At 42.0% G+C, this 26,198-nt stretch overlaps 1 protein-coding gene across 4 annotated transcripts; it reads left to right on the top strand.

Moving 5' to 3' along the window:
* Nucleotides 1-159: 159 nt before the first annotated feature.
* Nucleotides 160-25,506, top strand: LOC129832908 (homeobox protein Hox-B3a). Of its 4 annotated transcripts, none has more exons than XM_055897031.1 (4): nt 160-298; nt 16,019-16,085; nt 21,900-22,500; nt 23,253-25,506. In XM_055897031.1, the coding sequence occupies exons 3-4, from the start codon at nt 22,008-22,010 to the stop codon at nt 24,014-24,016; spliced, it is 1,257 nt and encodes a 418-aa protein (XP_055753006.1). In that variant the 5' UTR covers nt 160-298; nt 16,019-16,085; nt 21,900-22,007; the 3' UTR covers nt 24,017-25,506. The 4 variants fall into 4 exon arrangements, with proteins under 4 accessions (XP_055753006.1, XP_055753005.1, XP_055753007.1 ...); XM_055897030.1 differs by lacking the exon at nt 160-298 and adding an exon at nt 5,369-5,625; XM_055897032.1 differs by lacking the exon at nt 160-298 and adding an exon at nt 7,187-14,007.
* The last annotated feature ends 692 nt before the right edge of the window (nt 25,507-26,198 follow it).

The raw sequence follows: 26,198 nt of genomic DNA, 5'->3' as shown, positions 1-26,198 counted from the left end.
AGCCAAGAAAAATGTGAGAATTATACAGAAAAATCATTAATCACTTCTTCTCTTTAAACACTTCTTCTCCTCTCTATTGTCATTCAGCGGCACAACTGCACGGACCTTCTGCTAGGAGGGGAGAGGAGTCTTGGAAGACACTTGAAGATACACCCCCCCCCCCCCCCCTTCTCAACCCACTACCTTCTTTTTGACCAAGTCTTGCACACAAGAAAACTTTTTTTTCTTGAAGGAAAATCATCATAGAATTCCAACGACATTGAGAATCTTCGCATTACCGAGGATGGCAGCGACGAAGGTAATGACTTTTTGTTTCGTTGGTTTGCTTTGGTTGGAGTTTTATTGCTTTAAAAAGCCCTTGCTTTCACAGCCGGGTAGCAGGCGCATTTGTTGCGGTCGGGGGGAGGGGGAGGGCTATATAGGTTTTATGGTCGCTTTGATATAGTGTGGGAACTTTTGGATTCCCGCTGTTGTGTATCCATGATCGGTGTGGAGGGTAGAAAGGAAGTTGCGTTTTCCTGAGAATTTGTGCAACTGTTTACTTCTCTTGGGCTCCAAGCGTCACCTCTGAAATGGTATTAACATGTCAAATGTCTCTCTCGCTCACCCTCTTCCTCTCTCGCTCTCTCTATGTGTTGCTTGTTTCAATAGGCCTATGTTTTTAGCACATTATATATATATGGATATGGGTATATAGGCTTTGTAATAGGCCTACACACCCATGCGTAAGGTTGCCTTTTGGAGTGGACAACGTCCTTGTTCTCAACGCTTGACTATGCACTGCATTCTTCCAGGATTGGGATATTTACATTCTTAGAATAATGTGCTATAATTGGCCTATTTCTCTTCCTGAAGATACTTGCTTAGTGCTACTGGCAGTTCGATTTGAATTTGAATATGAAGCCTAAGTCCTAACGTTTTTATACAGGTGCGTAAATGCAACAGGGGCTTGGCTATGAGTAATTCGATGAGCAATTGGTCAAACCAAAATTAAAATAACGAGTAGTGGGGGGATACCGATCGCTAAAAAAATAATTTACCTCGAAATAAACGACTTGTAGCACATCTCTGCAACGCAATTGCATTTAGTAGTTTGCTTACATGAGCACGAATGCCTCAGAAGTGCATTCACTGCCGCTTGACCCCTCCAAATCAATCTCTGCGGGTATTAAAAAAAAAGGCCAGAGGTTCTGCGCCATGGCTTCTGCTCCCTCTGCGGGCCTGCGTGGCATGATGCGTGTTAAAGTAACAGAAACAAATGGTAAAAATATAGGGACTGCTATCGAAGGGAGAGGCAGAGAGAGAAAAAAAAATCGATGGGTGGAATTGCCAACAGAATGGCCTGGCCGAGCGCGAGTTCAACCAGGGGACACGTTTTCTGACCGATTAGGTCCGTTGCGAAGTCACAGACTGACCCTTGGCACCCCTTGACCCCTCGCAGACTGCACAGTGCTCCATGTTACATTTCCAACAAAGACCCAGGGCGAGTTAGTCATAACACCGCGGCCAGGTGACTGTAACCTCGGGGCACGGTGCTATCTCCTCTCAGACACCCACGTAAACCAAACAGGGCCTTAAGAAAACAGACAGCCATACCCTTCTCCAGAGCTATCTAGCTGCATGGATTCTTTTTTCTCTCTCGTTCCCCTCAGATTCACAAATATATAGGCTAAGCCTCTGGTTGCTATAGGAGACGTATGGGTTGTGTCCCACATCTCGTTGATAGGCCTCGCTATGAGTGAGACTGTACATTTCAGCAGCTTCAGCTTAACACAGGAAGTCATGGGGCTTTTTACCCCCCCCCCCCCAGATATGACTACTATATGGTATGCCAACGCCTTGCATTGTATCATTCTCCCTCAGTCCCCCTCCAGCCCCATTCCCTCCCTCCTTGGACCTAAAACCTCTCCAAGATTTGTTGGAAGCCTCTACCGCTTGGCCTGGAGAGCTGCGGTGGTGCGGTGTCTGTTTTAGATCACCCCGCTAATTGCGAAACAAATAGCCTCCGCGCATTGATGAATTATTATTGTGGAAAGCCACTGAGCGGAGGTCAGCGCCATGTAGTCACAGAGATATATAGCGAACGCACGCGCACTTTGTGTGCAAAAGCTGGAAGCGGTTTTCTTTTTTTCCCTTTTTTTTTTAAAGGAGATATTAAGTAAAGCAAAGCACGGTTGTTACTGCTGCCAGCAACGACCCTCCCCCCATTCTACCCCACTGTCCACTAATACATAGTACAGTATATCATTTTACTTTATTACCTGTGTAGGGTGTTGTTTTTGTGTACACGAATGCCTCCGAAATAGCTTACATTCACTGTGCATAAATGTTTGCACGCAATAACTTGCACAAGCTGCCTAGAATAGTGATGGTTCTCTTTGGAGTCTTTTCCCTTTTCTTTGTGGACCCATGGGCTATGTCTGAATGTGTGGCTCAGTATGATGCTGTTTCATCATATAATCACCAAATGCGGAATGTGAAAATAAACAGAAAGTTCCATGTTACTATTTTAGCGAATAAGTTTCGGTTTCAAGGGTAGTAATGCATGATAACTAATGGATAATGCAATAAATAATAGCACTGCTCCTATCTATATCGTACTTCTAGCTGGCCTCTTTGCTACTCTTTATTACTTAGCCTACTACTATTATTATTAGAGCCTACTACTACTACTACTACAATTACTACTACTAGTACTTTAATGATACTACTGTTGTTATTATTATAGCCTACTATTACTACTACAACTACTACTTTAATGATACTACTACTATTATTATAGCCTACTACTACTAGCTACTACTACTAGCTCCTACTTTAATGATACTACTATTATTATTATTATAGCCTACTGCTACTAATACTACTTTAATTATACTACTAATGATAATAGCACAAATAATTATAGGCCTACATTCAGACAAACTATATAGCTATATAGTACATAAATACAATACAAAGGCTACTGTACATACACTAACAGCATCCATAATTCATCTTTATAATTATTATCGCAAAGCCAATAGCTTGATACCGTTCATCATGTATGCCCACCTTCATGTTTTATCATATTTCAGACTGGCGTCCATAGATTTAGATTTTTTATCAGAAGCTTACAGTATTGATTGAAACATACCTAAAACAACTAAAGTGTAATGTCAGGTTATATTACATGCTGGCTGGATGCTGAATGTTGTCCTATGGAGTCCATGTCCTTCGCATAATTTTCTTTTTTTTAAAGGCTGTGTGTGTCCTGCCGGATCTGACAGATTTACGATCCCCAATAAAGTCCGGGACGTTGGGCTTCGTAAATCAATCTCTGCTTCCCCATATAAACCTAGCCTTTAGCAAAACGCTGTGTTTACATAGCCAAACTCCAGCTTTGAATTTCATGGACTGCTGTTTGATTTTTGTTTCTGGTGAGAGTATTTATTGTTTATTGACCATTTACTTCTATTATGATGATGATGACTAGTATTATTGTTATTATTATTATTATGTCTTCTGTAAGCAAAAGTAAGCCACAGATAGGCTATTCTTTATTTACACAGTATTTCAATAGTTTTTTTTAATGGACACTTCAGTTTTTAAGTGCAGTTTTATTCAATTCTAGAGTGATTAGGTTAATCATTTACAAGGATAAGGCTTTTCTTGCAATGTATTTCGTCCAAAAATAAAAAAAATAGTCTATTATTAGGCCTGTCCAATCATCACTATTATGCTCATTAAGTCATTGGTGTTGTTGGTGGTGGTAATATTACTATTATATTTAGCCTACAGAATATGGTGTCATTCTTTTGTGAGTAGTATTCGTTTGTTGTTCTTATTGTGGTCAACTATGTTGCGATTATATGGGCCTACTGTGATTAGTATACTTTATAGCCATCATCAACAGTGCTATCACCCCTGCAAATATTTGATTTCAATTATGGGTGAAATCTTTAGCAACTCCTTGAAATGTGTTGTTAGTTTTGGATTTCTGTGTTTCCCAGTCGTCCCTTTGCGTCTCCCTTGTGCTTTTATCGAAGAGAGTAAAGCTACAATAATGATACAATAACGATTTTATCTGACATGCACAATTGTGTTGTTCTACTCTGCCATCCGCAGTTCGGCCTATCTTGCGTGCATTGTTCACATTTTCCCCCGACCGCAAATATTTCCAACGAACCTGCTGGGCAAAGTTATCACCGCAAAATAGCTATACTATACAGCGTGGATTTCTTTCCTAAATTCCTCGGGGTAATTACATTTGATATCAAACCAGTTTGTGCCGTTTTCCCTTCAAGCTGTTTATTTTCTTGTGTACGATATTCCTGGGGAAAAGGGAAGCAGCTTCAGCGTTCTGTTGTTCTCTGCTACTCGCAGGCACAGCACCAAGTCCTGCTATTGTTTGACCTTCAGGATTCTCCTTTAGACATAGCTGCATGGGTCTGTTGGACACAGCCCCAGGTCTATTGTTCTGAGAGAGTGCAATGGCAGAGCACACCAAAGGATTGGTACCATTGTTGCCAAGTGCTTGCGGCAGGGTCTCTCCCCAATACAACTCTCTCCTATCTGCCGCGTGCTACCTGTCTTTAATTCGCTCCACAACGGTCCCTGCAAAAAAATGAATCACCCTCGTGCCACGGGCTTCCACCAAATTTGTTCATAATTAGATGGTTGCTAATTTAGAGATCTCGTCGGCACAGCTTTGTGTGCTATCACTTCACAATTCCTGTCGAAGTCATTCGAAAATAAGGATACCACAAAAGGTCGTTGTTTTCTTTGATCTTTTAGCAATTGTGTCATATTGAATCACCACCAGTAACAATAGTGTTATTAGGAAATTGACTCTGGGTGAAAGAGTGTATGCATCGTTTTCATTTCTTCCAGAATGGCCAAAAATGTATTGAATTATTGTGTAAACAAAAGATTTGTGCAAACCAACAAGGACTTCAACGAATAATAGGACATAAATAATCTCAACAATAGACCAAGCAAACAAGTTTAGCTATTACAAAAGTGGCTTTTAGTCTACGCCTTCTGTGCATAAATCTATATCTAAGTAAGGAGTGCTTGTTTTTCAAGGGAAAGAAAAACACCCTTATCTCGAAATACATAAAAAGAGATGGTAATGAATAAAGACAAAACGAACGCACCCAAGAGTTTCACTATCCCTCCTCTATTCGTATCATGCCATCTCTCTCGTATTGCCACTTAACATAACTTATTTCAGTAGCCTACATAACACACACGTAGCTTAAGACGTATTTCTCCCATTCACAAAGAGCTGTAGAGTAAACGGTGTAGGCCTATAGGCCAGTCTTTCTTGTATATTTCTGGAAAAGATTTAAGTTGGAACGTGGGCTCTGGAGTGTTGGGTCAGAGTGGTCCCGCGAGCGTGCAGGGAGAGGTACCCCATCCCCCTCCTGGTCACGTGATTCATTAAATAATTAATGCAGAGGTTGCAGAATAGATATGTATTCGTCAGGAATATCGCAGACATGGTCTCCCTGTGTCTGACGTGAAATTCAACTGTCCTTTTAAAAACAAGACCTATAGCGGAGAAAAAAAAAGAGAGGGGAGAGACACACAGAGGCTGCAATAAAACAAATTTGGACGGGAGCCTCTCGTGGTGTGGACATTGTGAGTATAGCGGAAACGGGGACGCCACTTCCACGCAAGTGCATTGCTGCGCTGTTGGCTTACCCGCGTCAATGAATTATATGCTGTTTGTTATATTGTGGTAAATATGTCAAAAATCCTCATCTTGCCGTACTTTGACATCATGCATGTGTTTGCACCCATCATCCCATCGTTTGACTTCAGCCTTGGTTACATGAACGATACTCGCCGTTACATGTCATAGTACTGCACTGTATTGCAATGCAATGATAGCGATGTATATATTTTAAAAGCAGTCGTATTACTATTCTCATCCGCCCCCATCCCATCTCGGTCTTCCTCATGTCTGCATGACTCTCTCTCTCCCTCTCTCTTCTTTTCAGCCAGCTTCTTCGCTTGATTTATAGTGATATGTGTGTCAGCGGCAGCGGGCTGCCATTGTGTGTTTGTGAGGGAGTTGTGTTGTTTATGGCCGTCTCCACGATAAATCATTTCTCGGGGAAAATGATTGGCGAGTGATGATACGCGGGAATGAGGAAGAGATTCCTGGATCCTCGTTTCTCACTCTGGCTTTTTTGGTGCTTCTTGTCTCTCGCCGGTCGAGAAAAGCTTTAGCCTTTTTCACACTCCTCTCTCCCCCCGCAGTTGATTATCGCGGGCGATTTACGGCAATGGATCAGCAACTAATATGAAGGCTAAGTAGCTCGAGGTCTTGAGTTACTACATATGCGATTACCAATTCAGGGAAGATTTGTTTAAATTTGGCAAAACGGGAACGACTCGTCGCCATTTGAATCTCATAAAAGCACCGGAGCTCGCCAGCATAGGCCTATTCATAGCCAGAGGTGTAATACCTGAGCTTCAGACGTTTTTTGGACAAGATACACAACTTAATTGGAATACAAACTTAGAAGAAGAGTAGGCTATAATTCAGCTAGATGGGAAGTGTTGTATAGAGGGGTGGCGTGACCGAGCATAGTATCGACTCACTGTAGCTAAAGGGACTGGAGGATTTCTTTTAGAATATTTTTCGACAGATTTCTTTCGTTGAAATTTCTGTGGATTTTCTTCGACCTTGAAATGATGCAAGATTTGATGACTTATGTCAGTAGCTTATATTTCTGAATTTAGTCAACAGCAGATAGTATTGTTTATTATTTGGTGTACTGTTGGTATACTGTACTATTGTGTCATATAGCACAGGCACCCTTTTTATTGGTTGTGGTAGCATTTGGGGGGGGGGGGGGGGGTATGTTATTTTCTGGGCTAACCGTAGTAAATGTTGTATATGACGCGCTAACGTTGTTTTGGTGTGGACATAACATTTGTATGACGCATTGATGCGATTGAAAGAGGAAACTACAAAGACAGACAAAGACTGCAGCAGTTTCCCACTTGAAAATGTTTTACTCACATTTTGGTGTGAAAAGGATGACAATACAGATAATGAAATCAGTATTTTGTAGGATAATAATAATAATGGGCGTAATAATAATAATACATATTTATTATACAGTGCTTCCTTTTATTCATGAATACAAAAGCAGCTTAAATGTCATTCCCATGGCTGGCTCCTTCCACAATCCTCCCCTTCGCCTCGCTAGTGTAAACCTTTGTGTAACAAAATTAGAACAACTCGGTGGCTCCCATCAAATATTAATGGGCATAGCAGCGAGGGGCAGCACTTTTCAAAATGTCTATTCCAGCGGCGCTCCTTGTTGTCGGGCGCTGTGTCAAAAACAATATTCCAGCTCATTTCGGTGGACGCTCAGGGGGCAATGAGAACGGGGACATTGTGCGCGTAAGAGATCACCGTTGTTCACTGAAACCGCCTCATGTCTGATTTCAGTGACAGCCCAGCGTTGGAAAAATTATTGCAAATGCCAGTCAGACGGGTAGCTAGGCTGGGTGCTCAGATTATGTTGGAAACAATTGTGCATCATAATCATGGTGCCAAGACAAATGCTAATAGCATATAGTAAAAAAACGAACTATTAGCATTACGCACAGGTCTAATACACGTACATAGGCTACAAATAGATTATTAGTAACACTTGTAAGTAGCATGTAATGGTAGCAACAGTGGGGTATGAGGCTTCTATAATAGCATCAGTATAATACTATTACAAATGGTCTATATTCCCCTCCCTGCCATAACTAGAGGTTGAAAGCTGAAAGTGGGCCCTTTGTTTGAATGGCTCTTTGGTTCGATTCTATAGGACAGGCTATTGCACTTCAAAACCTTTTCAGCAAGCTGCAACTGATTTACGGCGTCCAGATTGTATATGTATATCTCTATATGGCTCTATGTATGTATGCGTAGGTGTGTCTGATTATTGTTTATCATTTGTGTCCCAGACAAGGTCGTTAGAATCCCACGCGTAAGAAACAAGGCAGCACGAGCGCATCTTCCCGCTCAACAGCAGTGGGAACAATACAAATATATGGCAGCCATATTGAGCCCTTCTCTCACAAAAAGGCGCGACCCTCCAAGAATACACCATTCATAAGCATAGCCCCTTCTCTCCAGAATATTCTCTCGCTTACCTCAAAGTATTCGTTTTGTTGTGCTACAGCAAACACATCGAGATAAATGTATTTCCATCCGGGTTTTTTTGCCATTTGTTTACATAAAGAAAATGGTGGCTCTATAATAATAGTATTTTGGAGGTAGCTTAAATTCGATTGTTGCACTTCCTTTTTACAATTATAGATAGACTACGACGACACTGCTTGCTTCACTCATTGTAGTATAAAAACTATAACGGAATGTATGGTACATAACACTGCAGGCGACAAAAGATTCACTAGAACACAAAACTTTTCCTGTGGACAAAAAACAAAAGACGTACCATTAATCATTCATTTGCGCGTAAATAAGTAACACATGTATCTACCACATAATAACCAGGACAAGAGGTCCACAAAAAAGCAATGGGATTGTTTTAATATATCCAAACAAGAGAGAACTGTTCATTCTAAAGCCTGTCCTAACCTCGATCTAACTTAGCTGTATAATTGCAATATTTGTCATTGTAAACAAATATCGAAAGCTTTAGTTTAAGTTTTACGAAATGGAAGTCTAACCATCTAACATATCTTGCACTTATAAAACATAAGCGTAATATGTGTCCTCTTTATTTCAGTCACATTGACCACCCTTAGCCATGATATTAAGCAGAAATTTGACATAATAGATTACACGTAGCCTAATACATTTTCGATGTAATGTTACTCAACGACTTGCCCAAAAGCTACACAATAATTTAGCTCCCCAAACCATCTATTAAAAGCAGGTGAAAACACAGCTAAAATATCAATCTAGTGGTCAGATTAGTCTTAAACTTGAGTCTTAAACTTGAAAACAATAGCTGTTATTTCCCCTAAGTTATATTACCAGTATTATTATTATTATCCTTGTGAGTAGTCTATTTCAATCTCCTAATTCTTTTCAGAGGGCCATGTAGATATTGGTTGGCCAGGTAGGTATTTCCCCGGCCTCCAGTAATGCAGGAATGATTACCCCTTCGGAAATAAATCAATATGAAGCCCCGCGCTAATTTATAATGATCTACAAGAGCAGCAATTCAAAAGCGCATGAAAAATGACCGGTGAAACCGTATCCAGAGGCTGCAAGGAGAATTTTCACTCGGTTGAAGAGCATGCAGGGGAGCGATAAGAGTACTAAGCCGGAAATGTTCAGAAGAAAGGCAAGGTTTTCATGCAGGACTCAAAATAACTCGGATACTATCGTGGCACATTTGCATCAGTATAATTGAACTTCCCACTATTCGTGTGGGTATCTGTACCTCCCTCTCCATACCTTGTATCTCTTTCTCTCTCCCCCTTTCTTTCTATTCCCCTCTCTCCATTTCTTTCTCTCTCTCTCTCTGTGTGTGTGTGTGTGTTTCTGTGTGTGTGTGTTTCTGTGTGTGTGTGTGTTTGTGTTGTCTGAGCGTAGGCAGATAACACTCAGACGCAAAAAAAGGATCAGCCAAGAAACAAAGCCAAGTGCATCCGACATAGTCACAAATTCGAAAACGTAACGATCTTTACAAAATGTACAAACGTTAGTGCAATAAAAACAATCACAGGGTGAGAGCTTTACAGCACATCAAGATAGAGATCATGTCTTTTTATATCCCCCGCTATAATGCACGCCTATTTCATTCGTGAAGAACATACTATCCGTTATCCGCCAACCACCCCCAGCCTAAAAATGAATTTAACTCTGACAACAAAATGGCAGTATCGGAATGAGGTTGACCACGTTCACCCCTGCAGAAGCCCGCAGGTTGTAATCGCCATATGGCCCGCGTGTCGGCCTCGCAGCCGTGCAGTCAGATCCCTATTGGACAGACGAACCCCTTTGCCTTCTCCACCCTGTGTGTCCTGTCAGTCCACTGGTTCAGTAGTTCACCGTGTCAATCCACCCCGCTCCACGCAAGCAGCTATAGGCGGAAAAAAAGAGGGAGAGGGTAGAGGTGGAATCTATCGCCTGCTGCTGACTGCTAAGCCCGAAGGTATCGCATGCAGGGTTCCAAGAGTTCGGAAGTGCAAAGGGTGCTCCATGTTCGGGAGCACTCGGGCTCGGAAGACCCCGTCGTGTTGATGGGTGCGCGCGCGCATGTGTGTTGTGAGCAGTACGTCCTGCTCGCGGTTGAGGATTTATAGCTTTCCAAAGCTGCCATGTAAACTCTCTTATTTTGTTTAGTTTAGTGGAAAGATACCATTACCAAATTACGCACAACGCATCCAAGGTCACCAAAAAGCAAAAAACGATATATTCCAGGCGCGTTTACAGTAGATAATCCCGCAAACGCCGGTCAAACTGAGCTCGAGAGACCCAGAGAAGTGCTGGAAGTCAGGTAAGGTTTTCAGGCATCGACTGACGCCGGATGCTTGGGATCTTCCCAGTGTCCTATGCTTCTCTGTAGACAAGTCATTAATTATCCGTTGTGTGACCCATCTTTGGGTGTGCCTGAGCTCGCAAACTTTTGTGTTTTCGAATAGCCGAAGACAGATGCCTTCGAATAGGTAACCGAGGAAGGCTAAAGGGCGACTCGCTCCCCTCTCTCTCTTTTCCCTCACCCGCTCTCCATTCTCTCCCTTTCAGTGCATTTTTTTTTTTACCTCTCCCTGCCTGTCGCCCTTCTTCTTCTTTCTACTTCTCTGTCAAGCATTAATATCTGGGCTCCCACACCCCCATTTAAAAGTTGACTCATTGCGTAAAGTGCGGTGCATCTAATGTTTAGAGAGTGGAGTGGGGGGACTCGCGGTGTGGGGTGAGCCGTGAATGGATCTGATGGCTAGGTGTAAAAAGAAGATGCATGTGCTCCTGATTTATGACCGTGTGAAGGGATTGCTTACTCTAGCTGCTCCCAATTTAGCCTCGGCATTTCTGTCTCCCTAGGAATCCAAATGTACTATCAAGCCCATCACGACGGGCTCTCGTTGTTATTATTTTCATTATTGCTGTTTGTGGAACAACCTGTGCGCCACACAAACCTACGCATGGCGTTTTAGACTATGTGAAGTAACGTAGATTAGCGCTATTAATTCGAACACGACCTGGAGGGTTCATGGGCAATTGAGAGATATTGTCTTTCATACTGTAACTGCTAACCTCTAGGCGTGTAAAATAGAAGGTGTTCTAGTAAAATAGAACATGTTGACTTCAGAGTACCTCGAGAGCTCACTGATAATAGTAAGATAGGCATTTAGAGGCCCTCTGTGAGCCTATACCGTAATTGCTAATTTGGCTTCCCATGCGTCTCGGTCTGAACATCTGCAAACACCAAATACTTCGAGTCGATTAAATATATTGTTTCTGTTCTAAATTACACATCCGCGAAATATTGAGATAGATAAAGGCATATGGCGCACAACATGTGCTAATGTTACAAGAATATGAAAATAAATGGTGTTAAAGGACTTAGTACAGCAAGAGATACAGTAAATTAAATCATACTATTACATGCAATGTCAACTTTGCACAATGTAAAACCATTGTAAACCGATGATCTGCAACTGCCATTTTACAAGTACACTGTTGTAAACACATTATCTATGCAAGCGTTATCTAGACTACCCTCGAGATGAACACGAGCAAGGTGTCAGGGAAAGACATTCTACAAGGCACGTGGACTTGCAACTATATAGGAAGCAATGACGCTACACGAACATCACGCCAACTATTGCTTCTTTAACCTACAAGAAGTAGTTGCGCGTAAAGGAAAGCCAGACAATAGCCACCCACATATGTGGGACACCTGTGTTCTTGTTGTTGTTTGTTTTTTTCCTTTTTTTTTCATTATTATGTGTACCTGTTTGACATTTTACTGCATTGTTGGGAGCTAATAACATACGCATTACGCTGCACCCGCTCTAACATCTGCTAAACTGTGTACGCGACCGATACACTTTGATTTGAACCTGGTCCATTGGTCATCTCAGTACATGACGACCATGTTTTGACAATACCACGATACTTCTATAAAACACATTTACTTCTATGGACTCACTTTGTCTATAGGCTCTACTGCATATCAACCATTAGTTGGATAGCTCGGGTGGAAATCATGACCTGGCAGTTTGTGCGTCATGGGATGGAAAACTGAATGAAACCACAAAAGTCTAAGTGGCCATGATTTAATTGATTTTATCATACATCACTGACAATATAGGCAAGCTCCAATGGAAAAAGGGACAGTAAAACTCCTGTGTGTCAGTATATAATATCTGACAGCTGTGGACAGCGTCCATATGACCTTTATGCAAGTTATTTGCTATAGTGGCATCTGCTTAAGACGCCTTGGATCACTCTGCAACACAACAATCATTAGCATCATCTCTGAAGCATATTAAATGTCAAAAAGGTACTATGAAAATCTAAACGTTTAATTGAAGTCGTTTTTCTATTGAATTATAGGTCCAGGTTCCAGTAAAACCTTGTAGGACTAAATCTAACCATTCATTCACTAAAAGCCTGGTCACACCACCCCATCCTCACATGTCAAATTGGTGAGGTTGGCACTTTTTAGTTCCCTGGAACAGAAAGGGTCCTGTGACCTATAAAGGCCCCCAACCCCAACCGTCTCCAAGTCAGTGTCCTCTTTGAATTCTCGGTTAAAGATTACCACCTAGAGCCCTTCTCTCATAAAGATTAACCCTGATCTCTCAATGAAACTAGCTGATGGAAGGGATTCCTGGTTGAGCATTTAGAACATGAAGATGTTCTATGTTCTGCAACCAAAAGACAATAAGCTAAAGTCCCTCATATGCAGAGAAGTCAGTGGCACTGATGCCATAGCAAGGCATCCATTTCTTCACTCCCCATTGGCACCTCTCTCTCTCCATTCGCACCTTCAACAAATGAGGTGAACAAATGAAATAAACACTTAGTAAATGTAGCTATAACACCACCATCAAAACGTAACCTAATGACATTCACTCTAAAAGCACAACGAGCTCATCTTGCATAAACATATTTGCCATTGTTTCTTATTCAAACACTAGCACACCACTTCTGAACTTGCGTAGGTTCCCTTGCGCAATCACAACTAGCTCCACGGGATACAGACGTAACGCTCAGGTCACCGGGCCTCAAATGGGAGTTGAATTGTAATCCGGAGATCTTTAGTGGAGCGCTATCTGCGTGGGTGTAAAACCATGCCCCCTTGCTCCACCCGTCGCCCAGTGAGCGGTGCAGAAACCCTTTTTATCACCCAAAGATTCATCCCCACCGGTCTCTCTCACCAAGTCCATGGTGTTGAAAGTCTCATGTCATCCGGCAGAATGGGAGAGAAAATAAGATGTATCATGTCTCTCTTCGTTTAGAACAATTTGTCATTTGCCATTTCGGAAGCCAGTCGTTAGACCTCATTGCATTTCAAGGTGGCAGAATTCGGAGAATGGACCCGATGAAAACTACACCCTCCCAGAGATTGGGAGAAAAATTATAATTTTGGGGGTGGGTGGTGCCTTGCAAAATGAGGCAAAAGTCAGAGAAGCAACCAATCCGGAAAATGTGAAGGAAAATATATTTCTCCGTCGTTTTGGAGGCATCAAACAAGGGGGGAAGAGTAGCCACAATTCGATGAAAACCAGAGTATGTTGAGCTACGCGCATCACGTGAGCGCAAGATACCGGGGCATTATTTTGGATTTGGAAAGGACCTTATTGTTGCTTGCTGGCTGTGTTTTCGCTCAGTCACTAACTCTGCTGTTAAACAACTGCCTGGTAATTACACAACAAATGGGATGTTGATGTTTCGCTGACTTCCAGAAGCCCATGCGGGCTCTTTGAAAGCCTTGGACAGCAAGGCCCGGATTAATACATAAATATAATACATTAAGAGAGGACTCCAAAGTAGACTTCTTCCGGTGATTGATCATTCATCTGGTGAGTTATTGCTCTTCAACGCAAAGGTCACTTGGAAAACCGAACGCCAATCCGTCACATCGAGATGTAGCCCCGCTGCATGCCTGTTCATTTCGGGTGTTTTGCACCCAGCTCGTGTTCATTAACACGGTGCACGTAGAAGTTGTGATGGTGGAGAACCGTTTTTCGGTAAACGAATGGCCACGGAGGGTGTGAGGGAAACATGGCCAGACGCAGGCTGGTGAAAGGACCGCTAACGGAGTGTTGAGAGGGGAGAGAGAGAGGGGGGAGGGGGGGGGGGAGAAAAAAATACTTGATAATAAAGTTGGAGAGAAACTATTTGTGTACTGGGGCACTAGTGTGGAGCTACAGGGCTGTGGGATTTGATCATTGGCGTAGATTTGATATAAAATTACCAAGTAGGCAAGCATTCCCCATTCCCCTAATGCCTGTGCACCCACTTAATATGCATTTTGATCAATTATGCAGGAGCCCTTTGTTGCAACCCGTGCAGAAACGAACCAGCCAAATCGCTATGTTGTTTGTCTCCGTTATTCTGATATCCCTTAGCACATGGCAGGCTTTTTGGATGATTTTCGTTGAATTAGTGCTTGGTTAGTCGTCATTTCTTCTGAATTTCCTCGCCCCGTGGCTTCTTTCAACCCTTTTCCACAAAAAAAATTGGCTCATCAGCTCTTCTGTTTGTAGCTGCCTCCTCCCTTTGTTCTGAGCGTGCAGCGTTGCTGGCTGCGGGGGCTGTAGCACCCTGCACTTTGTAGGTAACTTTACGTTAGTCCAGTAGGGCTCCGGGTCGAGCGAGCTATCGGTGCTGAAAATCTTCAAAACTACCAGGGTAGCAGTGGAGTAAAAACCGGGGCAACGGGAATGGAAGCGAGCCAATGCTGTGCGTGAGTGCGGGGATGCAATAAATAACTTTATATCGCTATAGGCCGCAAAGTCGGGGAGGTCGGGGAATCCTCGTTTTGATTTATGTGTTTGGGTTAGCTGTCAGGAGCCGGCGAACGAGAGCGTCCAACGTTTTTATTCCACTTTTAATAAGAGCTACTATGCAGACCATCATGGCCATTTGATTTCATTTCTGCTCCGGCCCTGTCTCTGGATAAAGCCATTTTCTGTCTACTTTTACTCTGGAACTGGATATAGTGCTACATTTACCTAGACTTTGGGATTATTTTCCCAGAATGGTGGGGCTTTTATTTACGGTGTTTCTCAATGGACGCTACACTTTCGTTTATTTTCGATTTCATTCGTTGAACTGTTTCGTTTATTGGGACTTTGTAAGCTATTTCTCACCTTTAAAGCTATCTTTATTATAATAATTATACTTTTCCCCCCTATTATTATTGTGTTCATTATTTTCCTTTTAATTAGCCTATGGATATTATTGCTGTTGTTGTTGTTATTAGGCTATTAGAATGTGATTGTCATTACTTTGATCCCTTTTGCCTTGATTGGTAGGCTATTATTTAATTGCTACATTTATAATAAATTAGTAATTGTCAACATAGCAACAACTAGGCTACTTATTATGGATGATTTTTTGATGTATTCTTCATTCATGCTTGCTACACGAGCAACCGTGAAGGAAAATAACATTACATCAATATCCACACAATTGCTTTTCCACGTATTAACATTGCGGGAACATTTTTGTTTATATTATTCAACATGAACCTCACTGTCGTGTGGATTGATTGCCTTGCTCCATATGTAGGCCCAGTGCGCGAGATGACAGAATCTCCAAAATAAATAATGGGAAATATGTTATGTAATCTGATAGATAATTGAAATCAATACAATGGGCTCATGAGAACACTCTGGATTATATCCTTTGGTTTTGCATTCATTCCGTGGTTCCACGAGAATAATTTAAGGTTAACGATATCTGTCACCTGTGGTAAACTCTCAGGTTGCCTGTGTGTTCGATTTGTAGACAAGAGGTCATATGCACTGTATTGGATTTTTTACGACCTCCTTTGATTGCATATTTCTCTTTTTCCCCACTCTGCAGTTCCCTCAAGCCTTCAGGAAGCTATATTCTTGCATAAAATTCAGTTATAAGAAACAACATAATCCCGGTAAGTCACCCTATTACAAGTATATAAGCATTGCAAATGATGATTTGTTCGTTATTATGAATATGAATGAATAACGGATGTGCTATTGAATGTCATCTATTCGATGAATATTTTCATTATCCCATTGAAATAATAATATTTTTTTAACAGAAGAAAACGTACTTTGAAATATTTGAAAGTAAATATGTTTTTATTGGAATGGAGTATGCACACATTGCATACATTCAACAGTGATGATTTAGTCTGCATATGACATTCACATAATCGGTAAACATTTCGTTAGGCCAAGAGTGTGTATCATAATATTCTCTAATATGGCATACATGTAGCCCGTGAGAATGGCCTGTGATATATTTTTGAGGCATTGGAATATAAGTATGAGCTTTTCAATTGAGCTTTAAAAAAATATATAAATATATAAATACAAAATAAACATCTCTTTGCCTATATGCATAAAGCACCACATATTCATCGAAATCATTGTCAAAATGGTGGTGCCTGTTTGTGTGTGTCCTTGTGTTCTCTTCTTTCGATGATGCAATGAATGCCATAGTGTAATATCTGGGAAAAAATATGATGGATATTATGGATGATGAATGTATGGGTGTGTGGCGGTATGTAGATTAGCCATGTAACAGCATTCTTCTTACGGCATATGTGTGACAGAAGAATCATAGATTAACTCAAATAGGCAAAGAGGTGGCAATGTCTTATTGTCCAAATGGAAAACGTACACTTTCAATATATATACATAGATAGGCTATGTCTTTCAGTGTAAGGGGTCTGTCATATGAATACAGTGGACAACACGCAATACATTTTAAATGAAATATATTCACACTCAATGGCATATTCACCACACAAGCATTTACCCTTGAGAAAACCATACACAACATTCAAAACACTTTCCACCTAAAAAGCTATCCTTCTCATGAACAAAATAGGAAATTCCGACGAAATGTATCATTGAGTTTGTGGTCTCTTTATGTAATATGTTGGTTGCAATGTTCACTGCGGGAAAAAAAGGAAAACCTTGCATCCCAAAATCTGTCCACATATTCCACCGTTGAAATAGTATATCCATGACTCAGCCAACTCCAATGTATCAGGAAGGTGACGCATCTCTGTCATCCTATGGAAATGACGAAAATACTCTTCCTCAATCTTCTAACACCGGCATGTTGTAACCACAAAAATCATGTTGGTATAGACCCTTCTCTTGCCATAACTCTGAAATAATAACTTGTCTTCCCACGGTATGTGCTTAGTCGTGAAAAGAATACCAGTTGTAAATACAAAATACTGGAGCGTTTGGGTTTTTAGTTCATTAGTAATCTTTTAAGTGGGTTGCATTTGTCCATTTAGCAGTAGTTGCAAATCCAGAACAATGTCAGGGAGATAAAAGTTGCAGACACCTACATTTTTGTCTCCTACCTTCTTCCTACCCCGTTGGTGATCCTCTCTATTCCAGTTCCCACACGAAATGCATCTTTTTAAAGTAGCTGTTTACAGCTAGTCCTGTGTGGTAGAAGTCATAAATCTTACGTAGCCATAAACGAAGGGGGTAGTGTCCTGAATAATAAAAAATAGAGAGAGAGGGAGAGAAGATAGTGAAACATTGAGAGAGTGAGAGAAAGAGGGAGGGGGAGAGATGGTGAGAGGTAGTGAGAGAGAATATAAAACCTGTAAAACACCTTCGGCTGCGTGTTTTCATTTCCATGTTGATCTCTCCTCGTTTCCTTCTCAGTTTTCCTTCTTGCTGATTTACTTTTCTCTTTCCGTTTGGTGTTAAAGTCCTACATAGCTTACAGTAAAAACACAGGAAGCCCTTTCTTCTATTTTTAACATGGACTCGCTATCGAAGTTTTTCTAAGAAGTTTCTGTAGCACCGGTTCATCCTAGCTGTTAAATATCACAGATTTTCTATTATTTTTCCCCTTTTACTGATTTGTTTTTACACCCCTCCCTCGTTTTTTTTAAGTGCGCCTGTTGTCTGTTCCCTGAGCCCCCCACCAGCCTCCATTTCTCCCATTAGTTATTACACTAGTTGGGTGTGTTGGGAGAGATGTGTTGAAACATTAACAATTACAGGCAGAATTCGGTTTCTGCCTCGAGCCAAGCGAGAGACGGCTGTGGAAACCCACTTCCTGGTCATTTAATATAGGCTGCACCAGTGGAGTAAAAAACAGAGGCTCCTCGCATATACTTAACAATATTACCATGGCTTGACACCTAACCAGGAAACACGTGAATCAAAAAGTACTGGCGCTGTCTCTCCGCTTGTAGGCCCCTGTCCTGTCCAGCACGTCTGCAATTAGCATAATTTTTCACTGGTGATGCTGCTTGATGGGGATTAACAGCCGCGACTGGCGCTCCAAGTCAACCCCGCTATATACAAATAGCTGCACCAAGGCCTTGTGTTGACAATACAATAACCCACCGAAAGAGCTACGAAGAACGAGAATAACCACCGAGAGAAACACACGCATTGGGGGAAATGCAATGGAGGAAAATTCGCGGCGAGCCGCGGCTCTGCTCGGATTATGATGTTAAGGTTTGCGCTGTGAGAGAAAGGGAAATCTGAGGCCATTGTTATCAGCGAGCAGGGCGTACCAGTCGACAGGGCAGCCAGGCGCTTGCTGCCTGTCCATTCGCAGCCCCCCTAGCATTCCTCAGATCTTTCATGCCAGACCGTCTCCCCCCTTCCCAAGCCGAGGGGATCCGTGCAGGAGCGCCCGGACTCAGGCTCGGGGCAGCAGTCCTCGAGATACCGGCGGATTTACATTCGCTGCGAGTTTTTGAAGGGAAGGGGAGAGCTCCCGTTTTATTGATTGCATCGAGGCCGAATGTGAAAAATATATGATGCCTGCCCGTCCTTCCTTCGTCAGAGGCTAAGGTAAGCTGGTCTGAAATGGGCTATCAGTTTGTGAATGGCGGAGAGTGTGTCCCGGTGATTTATGACCATATGACTCCAATCGCGGTTCAAGAAGAGTTCACAATGCTTTATGCTTCCTTCCACGACGCCCCCCTTTTTTCCTTTAGAATCTCTCTCCAACGGATTCATTTTCCCCTCTGATATTTATTTACAAAGCAGCGGGGAAATCATTTTTGGGCTATCTGTTTTCGTGGGCTTTGATGTTCAGACATGGGTACGCGCTTATTTTCAGCTAGTACTTAGGCATGGATCCCCATGTTATTGGACTGCCGTGCTAAACTAATCTCAGATTGTCTTTTATCTGGCCATCTTTCTAAATGTTTTGATAAAGTGTTTTTCGTATGACATGCCATTCAGACGTAGAAGGCCTATTGTTTTTAATTGAAGGAAGGCAATGGGCGAATGACGACGGCTCTACATGAGAGACCATTGCACTACTCATTTGTTGTTTTGGTGGAATAATTGCCATTTTTCAATCTGTAAATGGGCTAACACATGTCTCGATACATAATGTCTTTATGTGTGTGTATTACCGGCGCCATTTGTAATTTTACCCATGCTAAAATACAAATTGGACACCCAAACTGATGTCTAGCTCGTCTCCATGTTGTTGTTGTTAACGTCCTTGTGTGGGATCGCTTTTTATCCAGCCCCCATTCGCTCTGGACCCCATAATTGTATTAGAGCGAATCTATAGGAAAGTTCGTTATTGCGTTAGTGTTACAAGCAGGCCAGGACATTACGTGTTCCATTTAATGGCATTGCGATATGATTTAATATCTATTATTCCTGTAACCATTTTTTCCCCTTCTTTCTCCCTGTCTCTCCCTCGAACAATGCCTTAGAGAAAATAATTAGGATTCCAGCCGTCTACTGGAAAGATAAATGAGCGACATTTGTGACGTGGTGAGAGTTGGTGTCGTAAAGCTGTAGCCTAGGATCCCCTTCCTTCTCTCAGACATAGCACTGCTCTCCTCTCATTTAGCCTATTCCTTACCTCTTACAAATCTTTTTATCCAAATTGGAGAATGTCTCCCTATTCCATTTTTTTGGTCGTTTTAGTGGGTAGGCCTATATAATTAGGATGAGCTATACGTCTCACAAAGGATATACATACAATAAGATTCATTATTTCTTTATGAACACAAGCTTTGTATTTTCTTGGAATAGCATGTAAGCATTATCTTGTTTTTATGGGTAACTGATTTTAGCCTTAAAAAATGTGTATAATGGTTATTATGTGGATTATTCGGGTTGTCTCTTTTATTTTTAGGCAATAGTATTGTTTTATTGTTGTCCAGGGATTTTCTAGGGATTATATCATTTCAATTTTCGTCATCAGTTTACCATTTTTGTAATTGTAGGCTATTGGGTAACTTATAACAGATATTAATAGGTAATAACATAAAATATGTCCATATTATTATGCAAAAATCCTAATAATAGAACAATTCCATTGATACAACTACATTCACTTTTTGACTGTGTTTATTTGGGGGAATTTGCCATCATAATACCAAGTGTAACCACAAACACAAAGCATGTGTTTTTGTTTTGACTTGTATGTAAGTGAACCTGCTAGTTGGCTTTCTAACTGAAGGCTGCCTGCTACAAAAAAAAATATAAAAAAAATACTCAAAGTTTCCATGGTCCTTTCAAACCTATTTTCCAACGTTTTACCTCGGTCTTCAAGGGTCCAAACGAAATTAATCCCAGGTGCATTATGGTGCTTGGCAGGGCCACGCACACTGCCCTTTGGGCCACCCCAGCAGTTAGCACATATACGGTCTCGAGCTTTTTTTAGGGGCTATAGTCCTCTATGGCCGAGCTACGGTTATGAATCAAACTCGCCTGAAGCTTCCGGGGACCCTATCTCATTCTTCTTCTATTGGGGCGTGCAGCAACGCTCACAACAGAGTCTCAAGTGCCGGTTTTTCTGGGTTTTAATGGCTGCCCAAATACAATATTGTGTAACCTGAGAAATCCTGACAGGAAATTGAACTAAGAGCGACATATGCACTGATTTCCCTCCAACAACATGGCAAAGGCCCATTCATAGCTTTCTACTACATTTTACAGACAGCATTTTATTAAGACAATTCTTTAAAAAAACATCACTAATTGTATATTGCTCGTTTTCATTCATAATAAAGGCAAACAAGAATAAAAGCCATTATATAGCCTAGCTTGTTTTTAACACCGAAATGCACCTTCTTTACGCAGAATGTTTCTGTCTTTATCTTTCAATTGTGAAAATAAATATGACTTTTCTATTACAACCATAACACAAGACATGTTAGGATAGTATTTTAATACAAGCAAACTTGCAACCTGCGTATGAAAACGAACAAATCGCTCTATAGCAATTCAAACGACTTTCAATGTATGAAAAAACAATTATAACGAAAACACGTTTTATTATCGTATAAATAACAAAGGCCAACGCTGAAACATTATTCAAAATGTTCTAATGTGAAAATCCGGACAATATGCACAAATCATGGGTTATATCTCCCAAAACAATGCAATCACCACACATTTGGGAGGTTATATTCGTTATTTATTCAAGGACAACATCTTGAAGACAATCGTGTCCTTGCTCCCAGGTGCGAGTAAAGAGAGACTGGCTGGATGTTGTTTGTGTTCGTGTGCAGTTGCGTGTATGTGTGTGAGAGAGAGGGAGAAAGAGAGGGAGAGAGAGTTAGGAGAGGGGGAGTGCTGCTCATAGTGAGATAGAGTAGGCCCAGTGCACCGTGGCCTGACATGGCATCTGCAAGCAGTGTTGTGGGAAAGCGCTATTCATGTCATGGCGCCTTTCAGCGGTAGAAGATGGATTTATTTTGCGCCTTTCTTATTATGTGCTTCTTATAACCTTTCAGGTCAGCTTCCAAGAGTCATTTGGAAAGAGACCGTCACGTGACATCTGGTGCCAATGTTCTTCCAGAAGGTCGTCAGGACCCTGGTAGCCGGTAACTCCACTTTTGGAAATGCAGAAAACGACCTACTACGACAACTCGACGCTTTTCGGAGGTTACTCGTACCAAGGGGCCAACGGCTTCGGCTATGATGCTCCTCAACCGGCCTTCCAGTCCGCGGCTCACCTCGAAGGCGACTACCAGAGGTCCGCTTGCTCGCTGCAGTCCCTCGGTGGCAACAGCGCTCCTCCCCAGCAGCATGCCAAGACGAAAGAGCTGAATGGCAGCTGTATGCGGCCCAGCCTGCCACCTGAACACCAACCACCCCCCCAGGTGTCCCCTCCCGTCATCCCCGCCAACGCCACCAGCAGCAGTGCCACCGCCACCAGCAGCAGTGCCACCGCGCAGCAGCCGGGAGGCAGCGGCGGGGCCGCCAAATCAGCGCCCAAGACGTACACTCTGTCCACCAACCCCACCCTCAACAAGCAGATCTTCCCCTGGATGAAAGAGTCGAGGCAGAATACTAAGCAAAAAAACAGCTCTCCAAGCGCAAGTTCAGCTAACGGTGTGTGCCCCCCCCCTCCCCAATTCCCCTTACCTTGTTCATGCCCCTTATATACACATTCAAAGCTGGATAGCTTAATTACAATACAGTCACAAAACATAATCATGGATTTGTATCTAATGACCTAACTTATTATTTATATATTTAAAGCCTGTGTTTTTTCCTAGTTAGGTTGTTAGGAAAAGCACTCTAGTCATGACCATATTAATTTGGTAACTGAGACCTCGATTAAAGCAGTCGTTCCCTTTATTGATGAGCATTTGAAACAATTACATTAAAACATGGCAGTGTTCGGCATATACTGTGTATCTTTTCATCAGACTGGAATGCGAATGTGCTTGTTCATTTGCAGCTAAGAGCAATGCTTAATCTAAACTGTAGGTTGTCAAATATTATTGGTATGAAGATATTGACAGACAAACACACACGCACGCACGCACACACAAACACACCCAATGCATTTACATTTAATTGAACCTCAGATCTGTGTGACACAGTTGAAGTGAAAACAGTTCATGTCCAGCTCCTTCAAATATAGAAGGCTACAGTTCTGGCTGTGGGCTTTGTCTATGATGCAATTTACGTACACGGTCAATGTAGGGTCTCGAGTCTCTTAATAAATGCCAAAGTTATGAAGTGTTGACAACTAATATCAAGGGGATAAGTTTCGTTTCCTGGCCTCTGCTTTATTAGGAAATGATGCATTCAATTTCCGCATGTAGTAATTATGTTTTATTTCATTCCCACCCCAGCGGAGAGCAGCGGAGGTGAAAAAAGCCCCCCGGGTTCCGCAGCCTCAAAGAGAGCGCGCACCGCGTACACGAGCGCGCAGCTGGTGGAGCTAGAAAAGGAGTTCCATTTCAACCGTTACCTGTGTAGGCCTCGCCGCGTGGAAATGGCCAACTTGCTCAACCTCAGCGAGCGCCAGATCAAGATTTGGTTCCAGAACCGGCGTATGAAGTACAAAAAGGATCAGAAATGTAAAGGGCTGGGCTCTTCATCAGGGGGCCCCTCTCCAACCGGAAGCCCACCCCTACCCATGCAGTCCTCAGCTGGCTTCATGAACTCCATGCATTCCATGGCAGGCAACTACGACGCCCCCTCCCCGCCATCTTTTAACAAGTCCCATCAAAACGCCTATGCCATGTCCTCAGCCTACCAAAACCCCATGAAAAGCTGCCCCTCCCAACAGAAGTATGCCAACACAGCACCAGAATACGACCCGCACGGGCTACAGGGTAACAGTGGCAACTATGGAACTCCCAACATGCAGGGCAGCCCCGTGTATGTGGGAGGAAACTACGTGGAGTCGATGCCCACCTCTGGGCCGTCCATGTACGGCCTCAATCATCTACCACACCACCAGGCTGGGAACATGGACTACAACGGTGCCACGCAGATGTCAGCAAGCCAACACCACGGACCGTGCGACCCCCACCCGACATACACAGAGCTGGCAGCCCACCATCCTTCTCAGGGTAGAATCCAGGAAGCTCCCAAGTTAACTCATCTGTAGTAGCAGGTTTGGGGAAAAAACTAAATGACAACTACAATTAACTAACCCATGGGACGCTGCAATGGGGTTGAAAAAAAATATGATCCAGTGGTTTCTTGCCATGGCCAAAAAAGTATTGTCTGTTGTCTTTATCATTGTGCGTATTAGTAACATTCACTTGAATTGCGTTTTGGTTAACGTTTTATTTCCTTGAATATGGAGCTCTCCCTCGAAAACAAGTAATGAAACAGTAATCGTTGGGTTTAATGGAACAGCTAACACGGCAGGGGGTTTATTACTGTCAGACCTTTTTGACTCGGCGAAACACATGTTATGTCAACGTGGATTTATGTTAAGCCTGCGTCCTTGCAGTCAGCACAAATGGCTAACCTTGACTGACGTCAATATGCATTCTTCAATTGGTGCAAGCAAACCACTGGATTGTTTTCGATTACTTCCCTTATTCATATTACCTCTCTTTGGAAATGTCTCACTAACCCACTGTGCAGTGACATTTTTTTTTATTTTTTACATGTCCTCGCCAAACATTGTGGCTTCAAGGGAAGAGCTCCTTCAGCATCGCGCAGATGCATCGTAAGCCTACACCCCCCACTTATGGTGTTTAGGTTCACATTGCTATGCTATGCTAGCTAACGTCCATAAACAATCACAAACACACGCGCGAGGACATTAAATTGATATTTGTTACGTTGTTATATCATCATCACAGGGTAAAAAGGAGTTGAGAACTCTTTTGACAACTATGATAGGCTCCCCCCCCCCCCACCGCTCTCTCCCTTTTCTCTATCGCTCCCTGCTCTCGCTCTCCCAACTCTCTATCACTCTCTCTCGTTCAATCTATAGGGTTCACTTACATTAGCCAAGACTAATGCGAAAGGCTCACAATTTCTCATGTCTTGACTTAACGTGGAAACAGGGTATATTTGAACAAAATGCATGTCCGGGAACCAAGCTGAAGTGTAGGTTTACACTAATGCTTTCTCGTCTGGGCATCATTGTTGCACTTAGAGTTTACATTTTGATGGTTAAGGGAAAAAATACATCTTATTTTGGAAACGGAAGACGTCCAATCAGCGTCTTTCTCAATGTATGTTCAAGTGAACATTCATAAATATATATTTATTTGTTATAGCCAGTTTAAATACTTTCTTTTTGTATTATTTATCCCCCATGTATTTATATCAAGAAAAAGTGTAATTTTTTAGTATTTACCTGTTATAAAGACGTTGTGTTCTTGTCATTGTAACGAATACATTTTAGTTATTGTATTTTAGAAATAAATAGTTTTATGTTACCCTTGTACGTAAATAATGTCTTGACTTGTACAGGGGTCAGCGAGGACGGAATCAGACCGTTCCTGCATAGTCGAGAATTAGACGAAATATAGCTGAACACTTTTGGAGAACTTCCTTTGTCCTTTGTAGCTCCTTTTATTTCATTGTTAAGAGTTGTCTGTTGAACAATTCTTTAATAAAATGTTATGTTATTCAGTTCTATGTGGTCATTTCAAGTTTTCACCTGAGACGAAACGAGGGTCATACTTTTAAAGTTGTTAAAAAACGCAGAGGTATTCATTAGTATAGTAGACACGTGCACAAACTATATTGGTCCCTCGCTGGCTCTATTCCCCTCTCTCTCTTTCAGTCACACACACGCACGCACACAGCTTCTTGGGAGCATCTTTCCTCGTGCTAGTGCCAGACTACCGAAAGAGCCCTCGGGTATGCGCTTGGGTTGGTCACGTGGTCCAAGGCAACACAATCTTTGCCAAAAAGCTAAATAGTTTTGTACATCGTTTACACATAGATCGCCTCATATACCTAATCCTATTTTAACGAGAGTAGGCCTACTGTATAAAGACAATCAACGTATAGAAAATAACATTTATTTTCATAGAAATCTAATTTATTGGCAAACAAGCAATCACAGATCTTGGAATATGCCCATACCTAAATACAAGAACATATAGTTTAATAGCTTGGATTGCTACCGAAAATACTCATTATCATTGACATTTCCGTGCAATTAAGTTCCCTTTCAGATGCTGTTAAATATTGAAAGGCAACCAGCAAGACTAATACTCTTGCTAAAACTAACTGCAACTGAGGAAGTTGATTAATACAGCAGTACTCACACAAATAACACAAGTAGCACTAACAACAGAACAGTAATAATAATAATA

This window comes from Salvelinus fontinalis, chromosome 34, assembly GCF_029448725.1.
Source record: "Salvelinus fontinalis isolate EN_2023a chromosome 34, ASM2944872v1, whole genome shotgun sequence".
NCBI classification, from domain to species: Eukaryota; Metazoa; Chordata; class Actinopteri; order Salmoniformes; family Salmonidae; genus Salvelinus; species Salvelinus fontinalis.
This window is presented reverse-complemented; position numbering and strand designations above follow the sequence as displayed.

Coding starts and splice junctions, on each gene's coding strand:
- LOC129832908 (XM_055897031.1), top strand. CDS start 22,008: ATGCAGAAAACGACCTACTACGACAACTCGACGCTTTTCGGAGGTTAC. Junction 22,501..23,252: donor AAGCGCAAGTTCAGCTAACG/GTGTGTGCCCCC, acceptor TTCCCACCCCAG/CGGAGAGCAGCGGAGGTGAA.